General features: G+C 37.3%; 1 protein-coding gene across 1 annotated transcript in view; it reads right to left on the bottom strand.

Annotated features, from left to right (window-relative positions):
• Positions 1-16,273, bottom strand: part of ADAMTS3 (ADAM metallopeptidase with thrombospondin type 1 motif 3) — a 326,092-nt gene that overhangs the window by 21,512 nt on the left and 288,307 nt on the right. The window contains exons 15-18 of the mRNA XM_045284278.1: positions 15,401-15,524; positions 11,339-11,419; positions 9,333-9,496; positions 4,150-4,315 (exon numbers count right to left, since the gene is read on the bottom strand). Coding sequence (XP_045140213.1) covers positions 4,150-4,315; positions 9,333-9,496; positions 11,339-11,419; positions 15,401-15,524 — 535 coding nt within the window. The remainder of the gene's footprint in view (positions 1-4,149; positions 4,316-9,332; positions 9,497-11,338; positions 11,420-15,400; positions 15,525-16,273) is intronic.

Here is a 16,273-nt window from a genome sequence, read left to right as displayed (position 1 = left end):
GAGCCAATTTAAGAAGCCCATATTTATGATTTTATTTCTCTAGAAGCACTCCTGGTACCAAAATGTGTTAGACAGGGTTCTCTAGAGAGATAAAATCAGATTGCTATGGTTTCTGTTATGCATGGTTGATGATCTTCAATTAAGACAACAACAAAATTAAGCTTTTCCTCAAAAATTGACTGGACTGCTACAGCAGCCTTCCTCTTCAATATTGTCTCTTCCCTTCTTGATGTGAATTATTCATTTATTAACTGCCTTGAGGGGAAGTTTATTGCTCCATACATTTTTTATAAAGCATCAATGATTTCATCATTCTTCCACTCAAGCTTCATCATAAATTTGATGTCTGTTTTTACATTACTAGGGCTCCTTAGGGATTAGTTAATTAAAGGTTTGACCAGGAAAGCCCATCAATTATATTAAAAATATACAAATGGCCCTTGGCAGAAAAATGTTCTCTCTCCCTACAATTATTCTTATAAAGAGCAGATAGCCCCATCATTCTCTCATAGAGCAGCTATGGTGGGTTTGAGCCACTAACCGGGCAGTTGGCTGTCTAAAGTTTGCCTACCAGGACACGTTAAGTTCAACTAGTACTACACAAACAGCCCTGGAGATGTAGTGGTTACATGTTGAGCTGTGATCGGCATGGCCAGCAGTTTAAAATTAACTGCAGTTCCTGGGGAGAAAGCCTGGGCTTTCTACTCCTATAAACAGTTACAGCAGTGGTTCTCAACCTTCCTAATGCCATGACCCTTTCATACAGTTCCTCGTGTTATGGTGACACCATAATTTTGTTGCTGTTATGAATTGGGCAACCCCTATGGGAGAGTCATTTGGCCCCCAAAGGGGTCGCAGTCCACAGGTTGAGAACAACTGAGTTGAAGTCTTGGAAACCCATAGTGGGTCACAATGAGTCAGCATTGACTAGATGGCACTGCCTTGTTCTTTCTTTCTTTTTTGGGGTACTGGACAAAATAAATGGAGCAGGAAGGCACTTAAAGTCAAGGGCATGCCAAACAGCAGCTGCAGGTTTCTGGGGAAGAAGATAGGAAAGCATCAAATCTTGACAGAGTGACCACCTGGCAGGCATTTGGACATCATCCTAAAGGTTACAGTGAGTTAGCTGAAGAGATTTATTCCAATAACTAAGTTTGATACTCATGATTATGTTTGTATTTTTGCACTTATTTTGAAAAAAATTAAAACCTAAAAAAGTGACAAAAATAGTATAATAAGCATTGGTATATCCATGATCTATAGTTTCGTCTCTGATTACCATTTCACTACATTTACTTACTCTCGTCTGTTATATAGACAGTATTACTGTACTGAATCATTTGAGAGTAAGCTACAGACATCCTGATCCTTCCCTCTTCAGGACCTAAAGGTGTGCCTCCTTAACAGAAACATTCTCTTATGCACACACAATACTAAAACCAGAAAGTATTACAGATATGATGCTATGATCTGACATATACGGACAAAGAGTACTGCTCACACAGTTTCAGATCATGTAGGCCCACGTTTGTTAAAACAAACCATGGCTAAGCATGTCACTCTGAACATCAGATGGGTGTAGAAAAAGTTCCCCAAGTAATGCCTGTAGTTTTGTAAGGGTGTCTTCAAATAAAAGGCCCAATCAAAACAATGGCTTCTCAGGGGATCTGCTGGGCCAGTTCAATTCCAGGTACAGAGGTCAGCGCACACAATTATGGTGACTGTGGTACTTTTTGAATTCCAAAGGGGTAATCAATAGCTTTTATCCAAGGACACAGGAGGATCACAAGGGCTTATTATAAAGAAGACTTAAGAAAACTGAACAGCAGTGTTAGTGAGAACAGGGCCAGGAAAGCTGAGCTTAGCAATGATTTACCATCCCAACAACCCACCGCCTCCTTCTTGAGAGAAGGTAGGGCTATCTTGGGGAAATTTGGTGGGAAATCTGACTTCATACACCATACAGCCCTGATCCTGCCCACTTATTCTTAGAGTGTTTAAAGGAATACACTACAAATCTCTTACGGATTCCAGGACTGCCATTTTGACATGGTGTAAACCAAAGAATGCAGAATTGTTTGGAGAAAGGTTTTGAGATATAGAAATGCCACATTAAAAAGTATATAGACTTGTACAGAGGACATGTTGGCAATTTATATTATTCCCTAATAAAGGTTTCTATGATTTTTGTCATCTGCCAATTGGACATTCTGTGGTGGCTTGTGTGTTGCTGTGATGCTGGAAACTATGCCACTGGTTTATCAAAGTGCCGTGTTACCCACGGTCAGCAGGTTTCAGTAGAATTTCCAGAAAAAGAACAAACTAGAAGGAAAGACTAGGAGGACACCGGCCTATAGGGCCACCATGAGTTATAAGTGATTAAATGGCAGATTTTTTCTCTTGGTTACGGGACGGTGTGCAATCTATACAGAGACGACAACAAGCTGGATAGTGCAAAGCCAGAACACGGCCTGAGAAGAAGAGAAAATAAAAAAGAAAATTGAAAAAGCACATATATGGAAGATGTGAGGGCTACTTAGAATGTAAAAATTCTAAGACTTCTTAGCAATTTTCATAAATATGAAAAATTTTCATGAAAAATTCACAAATATTTTGAAGGCCTAAATTTTTCTTCATATACAATAAAATTTTCAGAATACATTGTAATGTATGTAAGTCGGTGGGTAACTTATGTTAAAGGTTTCAGAAGTGAGGTTGGCTCCAGGGTGCTTGATAATACAAACTAACCTTTCTCTTGAGAGTTCTGTGCACAAGTGGAGAGGTCATGCCATCTTATAAGAAGACTGGAGCATTTTCATCTTAATAAAGGAAACTGAACTCTGGCAAACCCATTTTGGGTTTCAGAACATCTGAACCTCAATTTAATGAACTGATGTCATCACCAGTCAGTTGATGATGACTCACAGTGACCCTATAGGACAGAGAAGATCGTCTCCTGCGGTTTCTGAGGCTTTACCTCTTAAGCGGAGTAGAAAAACCTCATCTTTCTCTTGTAGAATTGCTGGCAGGGTCGAATGGCTGTCGAATGTGTCCAGTCAAGCACATAACTCTCTAGGCCACTAGGGATCCTTATTTATTGTACAGTACCACTTATTTCTGGCCCCATTTAAAGATAACAAATTGGAACTTCCTGCTGTTCAATTCCTAATAAAGATGAATTGATCCTTGAGGAAAATTCCAACTTCATGTAATTTGCACTGTTCAAATATATCTTTGGATCAAAGGACATCATGTGAAGTATAATTTGACTTAAATATTTAGCACAACACAAATTACTTTAAATAAAGCCAGTGTGCACTTCCTCTCATCTTAGGCTAGCTAACATTACATAAAAATATCCTGATATTTCCTTGGTGAGCAGAGTGAAGAGTGGTATACAGTACATGTTCTATATTGCAAACACTGGAGCTGACAGAGGAAAACAAGTGCCTATTTTTGAAGTCAGCAGGTCAAATTATCCCAGAAACAAGTCTAACCTTTGAGGCACCTAGATGTGTTTTGGTCAGTGTAATGGCAGTCAGCTAGCTTCAATAAAGATTACAATGTGAAAACTCTACTGGGCAATTCTACTCTGTCCTATAGGATCCTTAAGAGTTGGGATAGATTTAATGACTATATATATATGATATATTGTACTGATTATATATATATATATAAAATCAGTACAATAGTTATAATGATATTGCTCTCATAAAGACATTGTCAAATCTATGAATCAACATATAAAAGAACATATGAAACATGAAGTAACTGGTACATAATCAGGGTTATATGATTATAACTAATAGTTTTCATATTATTAATCCTGATAGAATAGAAAGGAATACATGGATATAAAGGCAAAAAAGAAAGGTGAGAACCAGAGGACACCGAATGGAACATTTCTGCTTGTTAGGAGTACCCTGCAATAAATGTGAAACAGAAAATCTAAGAGAAGAAAAAGAGGATTTAAAGAAGCATTGATAAATGGATTCCTATCCTTTCAGGATTCTGAGATTGCAGTGAAAATACTTTTTAATTTATATTTTATTATGTTTAATGTTTCTAAGAGTATAACCTCTATTAGTAATGTTCTTAAGATAGAATAAACTGGGTACATTTACAGTAGAGTAATTATGTAATTGTTACCTCCACCACAGGGTTTGGAACACGGAGACCAACTCTTTAAAGCCCACTCAAAAGTATCTAATTCTTCCTGGATGACATTGTTGCTGTTGATTGTAGGTACAGAGTCTTCATGGATGATGTATTTATAGGTCAGGCTAGAGCGGGTATCATTTTCCTGAGGTATAATCTAACATAAACATGAAACAGATGTATAAATCAACTTAGTGTTTATTTTTGAGTGAAAATTAACCAATAATTAAGTTTTTTAAAATTTTTATTAAAACTGGAAAACTTTCCAATAGTTTCTAAAAACAGTGTCTTTATTTTTATTAGTTGATGTTCAAGCATGCAGGAAAAAAATGCAGACATATATACCTTTGACCATGAAATGTATATATAAGTATTAAGACATTGCACTATGAAAATAGGATTTTATAATAAGATTCAATATAGGGTTCCTTTAAGGTATAGCATATTTCCGTGTATTTAAATTACTTGTTAAAATTATTTTGTAATGATAATACAAGTAGTAACACTTCTCTAAAAAATTATGAAAAAAATAAAAATCTTTATCTTGTTTCATACCAGAGAAAACCAGTCATTTCTGCGGTGTTGGGATGGACTATGCATGCATCTGTATGTGTATGTGTTTGTGTTCAGACATACCTATTTTTCTGACCTTGCTTATTTAATTTGTTATACACATTTCCCAGGAAAGTATATGTGTTTTGAAAACATGATTTTAAATCTCAGTATAATCTTTCATTCTAAAGGTAGTATGCATCATTAACCCATTTCATTATTCCTCAATATATTTATTGATGAGAATGTGGGATTGGTTAAGAGCTTGGCTGAACCATTTGAAGATTGGTCGTTCTCCTATGGCCTCTCCACATGAGAAACATGTGCTCGTCTGCTTCCACAGAGATCACGGTCTTGGGGACCCTATGGGGTCTGTTTGACTCTGCTCCTTAGGGTTGTTATCAGAATGGCCCTGACAGCCGTGAGTTTATATACTTTTTAAATGTCCCACTAGAATCATACCAACTTCATACATAAAGTGCATCATTTAACGTTGTACGTGATTTTTCTTCTTTGCTAACTGAATGTGTTTTTATTTAGTTTCACTCAGTATTTTTATTTAGTTCGCTGATAATCAAGTTTAATTTCTTAAGCTTATTAGCATTGTATTTTGTCTACTGCACACTGCATGTTCATGTCTTCTAGTCCTTTTAAATTGGTGATTGCCTCCCAGTCATTCAGGCATAAAGTAATCTAAATAATTTAGACACACACACACACACACACACACACACACACACACACACACACACACAAGAGGGCACCCCCCAAATCTCGATGTGATGTGAAGGGGATTGTGCATTTGGAATTTGTTCCACAAGGTCAAACTGTTAATCAAGCTTTCTATTTAGAGATTCTGAAAAGATTGCATAACAGTGTGTAACAAAAACAGGCCTGCATTGGGGCAGACAGGGGACTGGTTTTGCCACCACAACAATGCACCTGCACATGCAGCCATCTCAATGTGTCAGTTTTGGGCAAAAAAAACATCATGCCCCTCTTGCCTCACTCAGTTTACTCACCTGACCTCACTCCGTGAAACTTCTTTTTGTTTCTGTAAATAAAGAGGGACATGAAAGGACAGCAATTTGATGACTTAGAAGAGGTGAAGTAAAAAATGAGGGAGGTGCTGTCACCCATCCAAACAAATGAGTTTGAAAAATGTTTCCAAGAATGGAATTACAGATTTGACAACTGCATTAAGTGTAATGGAGAGTATTTTGAAGGTGATAAGGCTGTTTTTTTAAAAAATAAAATAAAATACATAGCTTTGGGACAAAAGATCTGTTTTTTGGGGGGGGTACCCTTCATGTGTGGTATATGTATATATAGAGAGCTATCCTATGGAACAGAAGATCTAAAAATAAACCAACAGAAATTAGGAGAATTAAGTTTTGACTTGAGCGAAAAGGTTATTTAATCAATAACTGATAGTCCTTTTAACAAATGGTGTTAGAGTAATTGGACATTATGGCAGCTTCAAGAAGATCTAAGCCCTCTTGGATGCCTCTCCTCTTACAAAGCGTAGCATGGCTCCCCACACCTCTGTGTGGACTGGACTTACTGCCTGCCTTCGAGCAGGTAGACTGTGGTTGAACTGATGGGATGTCACTTCCAGGACACATTGGAAAGACTGCCTTTCACCTTCAGTGTGCTCTCTCAGTTCCCTGCCTCCGCATTGCAGCCGTTACGCTGTTCTCTGAGGGAGTCATGGGGGAGGTGGGTCAAGTCAACTGGCTCCCATGGTAGGAGTGCTTTGTGGTGAGAAACTAGACCTGCCAACCAACCCGTGAGAAAGAGATGGAAGCAATCTTCTGAGGCCTTTCCACATCCACATCACTGAGTTGGTAGTGACTCCCTTTTAGTGTAGCCCCGTGTGGCTACAGCTGTGGGTGATGGCTGACTGCAACCAAAGGAGGCACTCGGAACCAGAAGGAGTCAGCTAAGCTGTTTCCAGATGGGTGATCCACAGAAACTGTGAGCTACTCAGTGCGTCTGGTCTTTGGCTAGCATGTGTAATTTTCTGGGTAGTCAGAGGTAAGTAGCACAAAGATGTATAGACAAAGATATGAACTTACATTTATATAAGATGGATACAAAAATTAACTTGAAATAGTTTATATATCTAGACGTAAACTATACCATTCTACCCAAACGAGCAAATAAACAATAACAACACAAAAAGAAAGAAAGAAAACATTTTGACCTGGAGCTAGGCAAAGGTTCTTATAAGACACAAAAAGTTTGATTCATAACAGATCAAAAATGGATAAACTGGACATAATTTAAAAATTCAAAATATTTTTGTATGAACAGTGCAAATAAGAGACTAAAAAAACAAAACTAAACCCAAGTTATGCATTGGGAAGAATATTTGTAAGTCACATTTTTTCACAGAAGACTTACATTGATTACATTTTAAAAATTCTCAAAACTTAATAAAAAGAAAACAATCCACTTAAAAAATGAACAAAAGATTTGGACTAACACTTCACCAAAAGGAAATATTTCTCAAAGAGAGAAAAAAAAAAAAAAGCTTGGAATTGAGTTGGAAATTTTGAATTTTGATTAATGTAATATCTTTTATAGAGAACCTTATAAATATTTGTGTACTTGATCCAACAATACATTTCAAATCAAGTAGAGAATAATGAATTTGCAGTCATGCCATCATAAACTATAAAGCTGAGCAGAATATATGAGGTAATTCTTTCCCAGGATAACGATCCCAGTGAGAAGAGAGACGTTTGGATGGGGGTTAGTTACTGGACCATAGCATTGGGAGGAGTCCAAACCAAGCTTAACAGTTTCACTGATGGAGATCATAGCAGTTAGGAACTTGCGAGGCAGGATACAAAGGAAGGGAGAGCTGCACAGAGAGCTGGCCTAGACGTCGTAGGGCTGGTTTGTGTGCCCCCAAGACAGCTTGCAGAAGCCTACCCGTGACTGGCTGCTGAGGAGATGATGGTGGGAGAGATGCAGGTCTGTCAGGTGTGAGACTTGGATTTTTAACCTGACCAGGAGAGCGATCCCTCACTAACAATTCCCTTATTTAGTTAAGACATCAGGATGGTTATGCCATACGAATTTTTTAAAAATTGAAATAGACTGACAGATAAAACCAGGTCACACGGAATCAGTAGGTGTTGGGTGTCATCGAGTCCATTCCAGTACCTAGTGACCACATGCACAAGAGTACAACTTTCCATTGAGCTGTCTTAGCTATAACGTCTTGGGAGCACATCCTTAGTTCTTTTTCCCCAGAGTGGCTGGGTGGGTATGGAATGCCAATCTTTCTCTTGGCAGTGAAATGCTTCACCATCTAGACTACCATGTGCCCTTAGACAGGATCAGAAGAACTGCCAATGAGTTAGCTTCCTGGGAGAACAAAACTGAAAAGTCCTTATGGCAATATAAACCAAAAACCCTACCACTTATTATCCACCAAGATCATTGTACAAGAAAAACGCTAAGGAGAAAAATGATTACATACGACATGTAATCAAGTATTTTTTTGAAGGGAGCCCATAGACACAGAGACCATGAAGACCTGGGGCTTAAAGGAAAAGTTAGACAAAAATGAGTGAATATATGTGAAATCTTTGTAAAGAAACAGAAATTAGGAAAAAACTCCATAAGAGAAAAGCACACTAGCTATAATAATTATAAAACAAATTGCGTGGGTAGGCTCATGGCTGATTAGGGATACATGAGAAAGAGTTAATGAACATGAACAAAGGACAATAGAAATCTTTCAATCGAAAGAAAAAAAGGGAAGGGAAGTTTGTAAAAGAGTGATCAGCATCTAAGGGTCTAGGGAAACAATCTTATCAGTCTTAGTATACACCTAAATTCATCCCCAATGTAGACGCATGGTCAAAAAGACCTTCTGAAAACATAATGGGGAATTAATCCAAATTTGGAAAACACATCAATCTACCGAGTCAAGAATTAAATAAAAAAATTAAACAGCTAAACATATTTGTTGTCCAAAATAATCCTTTAAAACAGCCCAAATATAACACATTACATAACAAAGCAGGACTATAAAGGAGCCGGATTTCCCATCAAAAGCTATGGATTGATTCTAGGAGAAAATGTAACAATATCTGTAATAGGCTCAAAGGGAAAAACAAACAAAACCAATCCCATTTTATACCTAGTGAAGCTATCTTTCAAGTTTGAGAGGGAAATAAAAACATTTTTAGATCATTGAAAGCTGAAAGAATACACCCACACAAGGACAAAAGTGTGAAAGGAAGTTGCTTATTCTAAAGACAGGTGTTTTCAGATGGGAAGTTAGATCAACTGGGAGAAGTGGAAAGCACCAGGAACTGTAAACAGCTGGGTAAGCACAAACATCTATTTTTCTTCTCTTGACATCTTTAAAACATAATGGATTGCTTAAGTTGAACTAAAATATTCGCCTTAGGTTTATAATGTATGTGAAATAAAACATATGGCAAAAGGGCACAAAGAATAGACAGTGGATAAATGAACTTATAAAAAGCAATGAAAAAAATTTTAAAGCAACAACAGTAACAATGTAAAAGGTTTCAGTTGAACTAGCTGTGAAATTACAAACTAACCCAAGTACATACTAAGCTCACAGGGTCACATACCAACACAATAACGGGGTCGTGCAAGGGTCCATCGGTGTGAAGAGTTTCGATGTCCTCATCAATGTTATAGTCCCATTCCACACCAAGATCTATGAAGGTCTGAGACCTGGCTTCCTCCCCTTTGCCATTTAAAATATAGTGGCCAGTCGCCTGGTTCTTAATAGCTAAAGGAGGAAAAATAGTAGCCGGCATATATTTTATCTTTTCACATGACAGATCGGAAGATCCAGATTGTCTATCATAGTAAAACGGTTCCTTTTTATTTAGCATCAGAACAATCTAATGAATGTTAGGTCTGATAAGACTCCCATTTCTTTAATTAAAACCTTTCAATTCGCATTCCTAACTAGTCAAAATGAAAAGGTGTTTAAATGAGAAGAAAAATATATTAGCACATATTCCCAGTTTGAAAACATTGTAAAAGAGTTTGTAACTCATCTGCATTCTGTACGTTCCTCAAAAGGTAAGAATTTAGAAGCAGTAGACACTTCTCCAGAAATTAATATAAAATCCTCATATTAGACTAGCATATAAAATAACAGCACATTACTGTGTACCTCTTCCATGCTGGTTAAAGCACTTGTAGGCACATAATAGAGTTGAACTCATTTGTAAGTGATTGGACAATTTAGCTCTTATAATTGTAAAATTCCAAGACCATAACAGCTACTTATATCACTAGAAAAAGCTATTAACTGTTGCTAGAATTCTTAAGGTATTACATATTAACTATATATTCTGAGATAAAAATCTCCCTTTAATCAATTAAAAGTAATAAATGGCACTTAAAATATTGGAGCTGTTTGTCAGGATAGAATGGTAATTTAGAAAAAAACTGCAATAGAGTCATTACTATACTAAAAATAGTTAGAAAACATACTTTTAACTACTGTATATACTTGAGTATAAGCCGATCCGAATATCAGTCAAGGCACCTAATTTTACCACAAAAACTGCATAAAAAAATGTGCTGAAAAACTCAGCTTTTACATGAGTACATACGGTATCTAGAACTACCCACCTTAATTTAGTCTGAATTTTGCAAAATTAACAATGTGCACTCTTGGTTGAAGATTAAGGCTTTAAATACTAGAGACAGAACTATGTTATGTCACTAGCAGTGAACACAATCTAGAAGATATTCAAAATACCACGAATTTACAAAACACCATAAAATAATTAATATATCTAAGGTAATATGGGAAAAGAAATAATTAGCTACAGAATTTCATGGAGTTGACAGATAAGACCTTTCTTTTTATTTGTTAAACGCACCAAGGGATCTATGGGAGTTATGGTTACACTTGTATGTGCACTTCCAATACAAATCCCTGTAAGACAGCATTTCCACATGATCCTCTCAGAATGGGGAAAAGGATCTCATTTGAAAGATCTAAACAGCCATGCAAACAGATCTGCATGTGTCAGTCAAAAACCTTATGTAAGTTAGATATTAGAGAAACATTCAGTATTGGACTTCTAAAATTCACATGACATGTGTGTTTGCTCTTCAGCCAAAGAAGTAAAAATGCAATCAAAATCAGGAGAGGCATATATTGTAGCATCAGCCAAAATATCAGAACTCATTGGCCAATAAAAGTATGGCAAATGTTTCTGATATTATTCCTTAATTTATTGCATTTTATTAGCATATGTATTTTTCAGCAGTCCTTAATACAGAGGAAAGATAGATAACAAATTTAAACTTTTCAAATGTTTCTTCATTTTCCTCATATATTAATGAAGAATCACTGGATTCACCCCACATGAAAACTTCAATTTTGCACACTTCTTGTCTCAAAATAAGAGTTGAGATAAATAGCAAAACAAAACAAAAATACATTATTACATAACTGCATGTATCTGTCATTTTAATGATTTGATAGATATGTATGTGTACGTATATACAGATAGGTGCATATATATACATGTCTACACATACATATATATCAATAACTCGCATGTACGTGGATGATAGAGCAGGGCCAGAGGACGGAAGCACTTACCAAGAATATGAGGAGAAGCCTCGTCTTCTTGGATTAACACATGTCTAGCACCAGGGGGTACATCAAACATCTTAAGGTACCCTTGGCATGCGTAGTGAAAATTGGAGGAAGCAAAAAACAAAAACAAAGCAACAACCATGGTTAGGAGAGCACTCACTACATAACTGCTCCACAGTGCAAAGAAGACATCCATAAAGGAAAAGAAGCCGTGGCAGAAATGTGTTCAAAGCCTTGGTAGTTTTTGTGATACTGGCTTAAGACCAAGTGTACTTTTTTTTTTAAATCCGGGGGTGGACGGGTGGAGGTTAGTTTGGTATCAAATGGTTATACAACTATATTGTTTCCATCTGACTTCTTCAGGTGTTTTATCTAGGAAGGGCCACTGTGCTGGAATCCGTGTGCTGGCCGGTGGTTTGGGTTTGGTAGAGTCCTTTCATAGACTAAGTGACTGCAATCGAAAACCAGACTTATAATCAGTGTTTTCATACTGAAAACAGCCGAAGTCTAAAGAAATTACAAAAGACTAATCAGTACCGTAGCTGGTTTTTCTTGAGATTGGCTTACATAAGCTATACAATGCAAATATTTGTAAATGCATGCTGTGGAAATGGCCATTGAGTCTCCCCCACACACATTATGATCAATGCTGAAACACAATGGGAAGGGTTTCCAAGGTTGTAACTCTTGGACGGAGACTGCCACCACTTTCTCCCACAGTGGTTTCACTCCAGTTGGTGGACTCAAACTGTGAACCTTCTGGTTAGCACCTGAGCGCTTTCACAGCCAGGCCACCCAGACTTGTTGATCTGATCGACTTGTTGATCTGACCAAATTATTTGATTGGAAATGGCCTGTGATTTACATTGTGCATTGCATTTACATCTCCCTTGACCTCAGCCTTCTAAGGAAGAATTAATAAATACTATATGCTTAAATGGTTGTCTTTGGTTTTAAAATCATATGTCAATTCGATTGTATCTTATAGTATATGTGACAAAGCCTTACTAGTATTATCATATCTCCTAAATATAACCGTAGGATACTTACAATTAAGCTAATGACAAACCACTGCCATCTAATCCACTCCAACTCATCGTTAACCTATCTATAGCATTTCCACGGTTGTATGTCTGTACAGGAGCAGACAGCCTTTCTTCCTTGGGAGTGGTTAGTGGGCTTGTACCCCTGACAGTCCAAATGCTTATCAAACAGCAACACCAGGGCTCCTTTGTACAAATAATATTAACTATAAAATCATTAGTAGATTATGTGAGGAAACCAAGATATCATCTCATTTTTTTTACCAAAAACTCAATGTAAGATGATTTCTAACTTGTACCTTTGATGCATTATGAAATTTATATACTACTCTACTGGAGTTGACATTTTGGTGTCATGGGTTGTCAGCACTTTAGCCCGGGGTGAAGTCCAACATGTGAAATATACCATGTCTGTCTATGTCTGCAATGGCCAGTAGTAACATGCTAGTAGTCAAGTGCAGCAAAACAGCTTGATGCCGTTTATGGATGCCCGTCTTCTGCAGTCTACAACAACTTACCCAGTACATTTTTAGCTTCCCTTGTTTCAGCAAGAGAAATATTGCGAGCTCCTTTGGGTAAAGTGAAAGCGCCTCTCATCTTCCCTTAAATAGAATGTTTTTAATTAGTGGAGATTTCATGTTTATCAAAGTCTTGCTGGTTCATTGACTATATTGTATGTCATCTATATTTTAAGGTAAGATACAAAAACTGTTTTCTGAACGTTAAATCAAAATTGCAATAGTTAAATCCATTGCCACAGAGTTCACTCTGACTCACAGTGACCCTAAGGTCAGAGCTGAACTGTCTCCTAGTTTCTGAGACTCTCAATCTTTATGCAAGCAAGTTGTCCAGTCTTTCTCTACAGATTGGCTGGTAGGGTCACACCACTGACCTTTTGGTCAGCAGGTCAATACATAACATTATAACAGTTGGCTAATATCAATAAATTATTAATAGTCAATGAAAGTAAGACCAAGCATGACTACGAAATGATGTAGGTGATGGGGGTTGAATACTTGCAGATTTCATTTTCCAGCAACTTGAATTCTTTTTGGCACCTCTTGCTTAATTGTTTTCCTGTTGGAAAAGGTTAATTAGTCTGTTGAATAACTGTGAGGACAGTATTATTGAAGAATAATGGATAGTGGGTTAACTTGGACTAGTTTTGAGAGATATGGTGGATGAAACCATTACTTTTGACCCTTGATGCACAAGGTCAGCATCATGTGGGTGGTTTCTGGAACAAAACAGTGTCGTTATCCTGTAGTACACATAGCAGAGAAAAAATGATTACAGCCCCAAACGTTATCCTTCTATTACTTCACCCTGGAAATAAAGGGAAATGCACGATTCTTACCCAAAAGAAAAGAATATATAATTCCAACAAAGAAAAATAATCTTTGCTTTTAAAATGTTTTACAATAATTTTCAAGATATGAGGCAAAGCAACTACAAGAGAAACGATATCTATAATAAGGAATACCTAACAAGCACACATCAGAATATCGCCATCTGGTTCTGCTGTCCTCAATACAAGGCAAAGTGATGGGACTGGGATTGGCTCAAGCTGGGCAGCAGGAGGATTATGGTACTAGAAAGCCTTAAGGGAAGTATTCCACTTGGATACCTTTCTTATACTTTCTTTTGTTCTAAATGAAACATTTTCATTATGATATACTCCGAGTATCTTAAATTTCTTTCCTTTCTTTGTCTGTTGTTTTCTGGCACTTGATTAGTAACTGTGCTCTATCGAAGACATATGAGAGGGTTCGCAAGGGAGGCATGCCAGCTGATTTGCTATTATATGCTGACTGATCAGAAGCATTTGCCCAATAAATGCTGGGCGAATACTGAATAATACTTATTACAAATTCAAGAAGTATTTAGTAATAATAGCTGCTTCCAAATCTGTATGAGAATTTCAATGAGGAACTATAAGTATTTGAGCACGTTTGTTTATTATTTGTGTGTGCGGCTATCATTTACGCCAGCTGTGGGACCTTCGGTGTGTGCTGAAGTCTTAGGCACGGACTAGGTGACAAGTATACAATTCACACACATAAGAGCTACACAACAACAAACCAGCAAAAATGCATTGCCCAACTCATACAGACCCTATAGGACCAAGGAGAAGTTCCCCACAGGGTTTCCCAGAGTGTGAATCCCTATGGAAAGATATTGCCACATCTTACTCCCATGGAGCAGCCAGTGGGTTTGAACGAGCAACCTTCTGGTTAGCAGCCAAGTGTGTTCTTATGCACAGTTCTATCTCAGGTTAGTTTAGCTCGTAGCTCCATTTTTAACACAACTTGGTAAAGCTATGTGAAGATGAAGCCTTAATGTACAGATGTGCAGAAAGAATACATTTGTTCACTTTTAAAATAAAAGAAGATGAGTAAAATAAGTCAATCACAAAGGGATCAATATGAGGGAGCTCCAAAAAGTTTGTGGGACAAATTCTATTTGAAGCATGCAATAACTTTTTATAACTTGTATGCATATTATAAAAAGGTCAAGAAATGATTTTCACACTAAAAAAAAAGTCTTTGATGATTACCAGTGGGGAGGGGAAGGAAGAGGAAATCACTAAGTCAATAAAGGTTAAAAAAAATAGTAAAAAGAAATAAAGCTTAGGCAATATTTAAAACATCACATTTCATGTTTTTTGACTTTTAATACCCAATTCGCAATTTATTTATCAATGAAAATTCAAAATGAGTTATCAATTTTCATAGTTAGATCTATTATTTTTATTAAGAGCATAAAATGAGCACAAATGTTTGCTTGCTACAAAATAATTGATGTTGGTTTTACTTGTTCTTTAAATTAAGTAGCTACTTATCATCATAGACACTATTCAGAGTTTTGAAAAAGTTTCTTAGTAAGAAATGTAGATGAAAAATACATTTTTTTTGCTAATTGTTAGTGTTTACGGAGCAAATAATGCATTTCGTAAAGAAGAGGACCCAGAACGACCAAGCACAGAGAAGGCTTAAGGCAGTGCACAGAAACGTCGTCTTACCAAGCTTCCGTGGGGTTCTCGTGAATGTCCCCTTCACAGTTCGGCAATGGGAATTATCTCCTCCACAGACGCCACACTTGTCCTCAACCTTGTTGGAGCCAATTTCTTTATCACAGCCCACTTTCTGGGAAAAGAAGGCATTCAATGTGGCAACCTTCCGTGTGCCAAGTCAAGTTCGGTACCCCACAGAATGAAGAGACGGCTGTGCAATCACGTGCCAACGTGGAGTTTGCAAGAGACAGCCACTGTAGCCCTGATTTTAATATCTATTTGACATCTTTTAAAGAACCAGATTGAAGTCATGTGCCTTGTTCTCTAGGTAGTAACAAACAATTGTCCCCAAAGTACTCTCAACCCCATTATGCATTGTCATAATCATCAAACAAGTATTTATTGAGCACAGATGTTGGAAAGAATGAGTGTGGGGAAAAGATGCTGCTTTTCGCTTGCTGCTTTGACATTTATAAAAATGAAATTTAAACAGTGAATCATACATTTATTTTTCAGAAACCTTAGAATTTGGTTAGGGAGGAGCCAAACTTCATAGAGGTGGAGCCTTTGGTGGGTTCTTTAAGGAACACTGTGCAGAGGCATTTCGGGTATGTGATGAGGTTAAAATGGAGTCATGGAAGTGGTTTGCTCATGGGCAGTGGGTTCAGAATATAGTATTTAAAACATTATTGAGGGACATGGGAGTGCAGGAGGTAGAGGAAGGGAGGAGGGTTGGTCAACCTAGGGATAGGGAACAACAAATGGTTCAAAACCAACGGTAGGGAGGGGACGGGAGGACTGGTAGGGAGTGACCACGGTCAAGGCAACCATGAGGAACTACTGAAGCCAGAATGGACTGATCATGGTATTGGGACAGGAGGA

Source organism: Echinops telfairi, unplaced genomic scaffold, assembly GCF_000313985.2.
Source record: "Echinops telfairi isolate 266 unplaced genomic scaffold, ASM31398v2 ScPeMD7_7468;HRSCAF=8506_0, whole genome shotgun sequence".
Taxonomy (NCBI): domain Eukaryota; kingdom Metazoa; phylum Chordata; class Mammalia; order Afrosoricida; family Tenrecidae; genus Echinops; species Echinops telfairi.
This window is presented reverse-complemented; position numbering and strand designations above follow the sequence as displayed.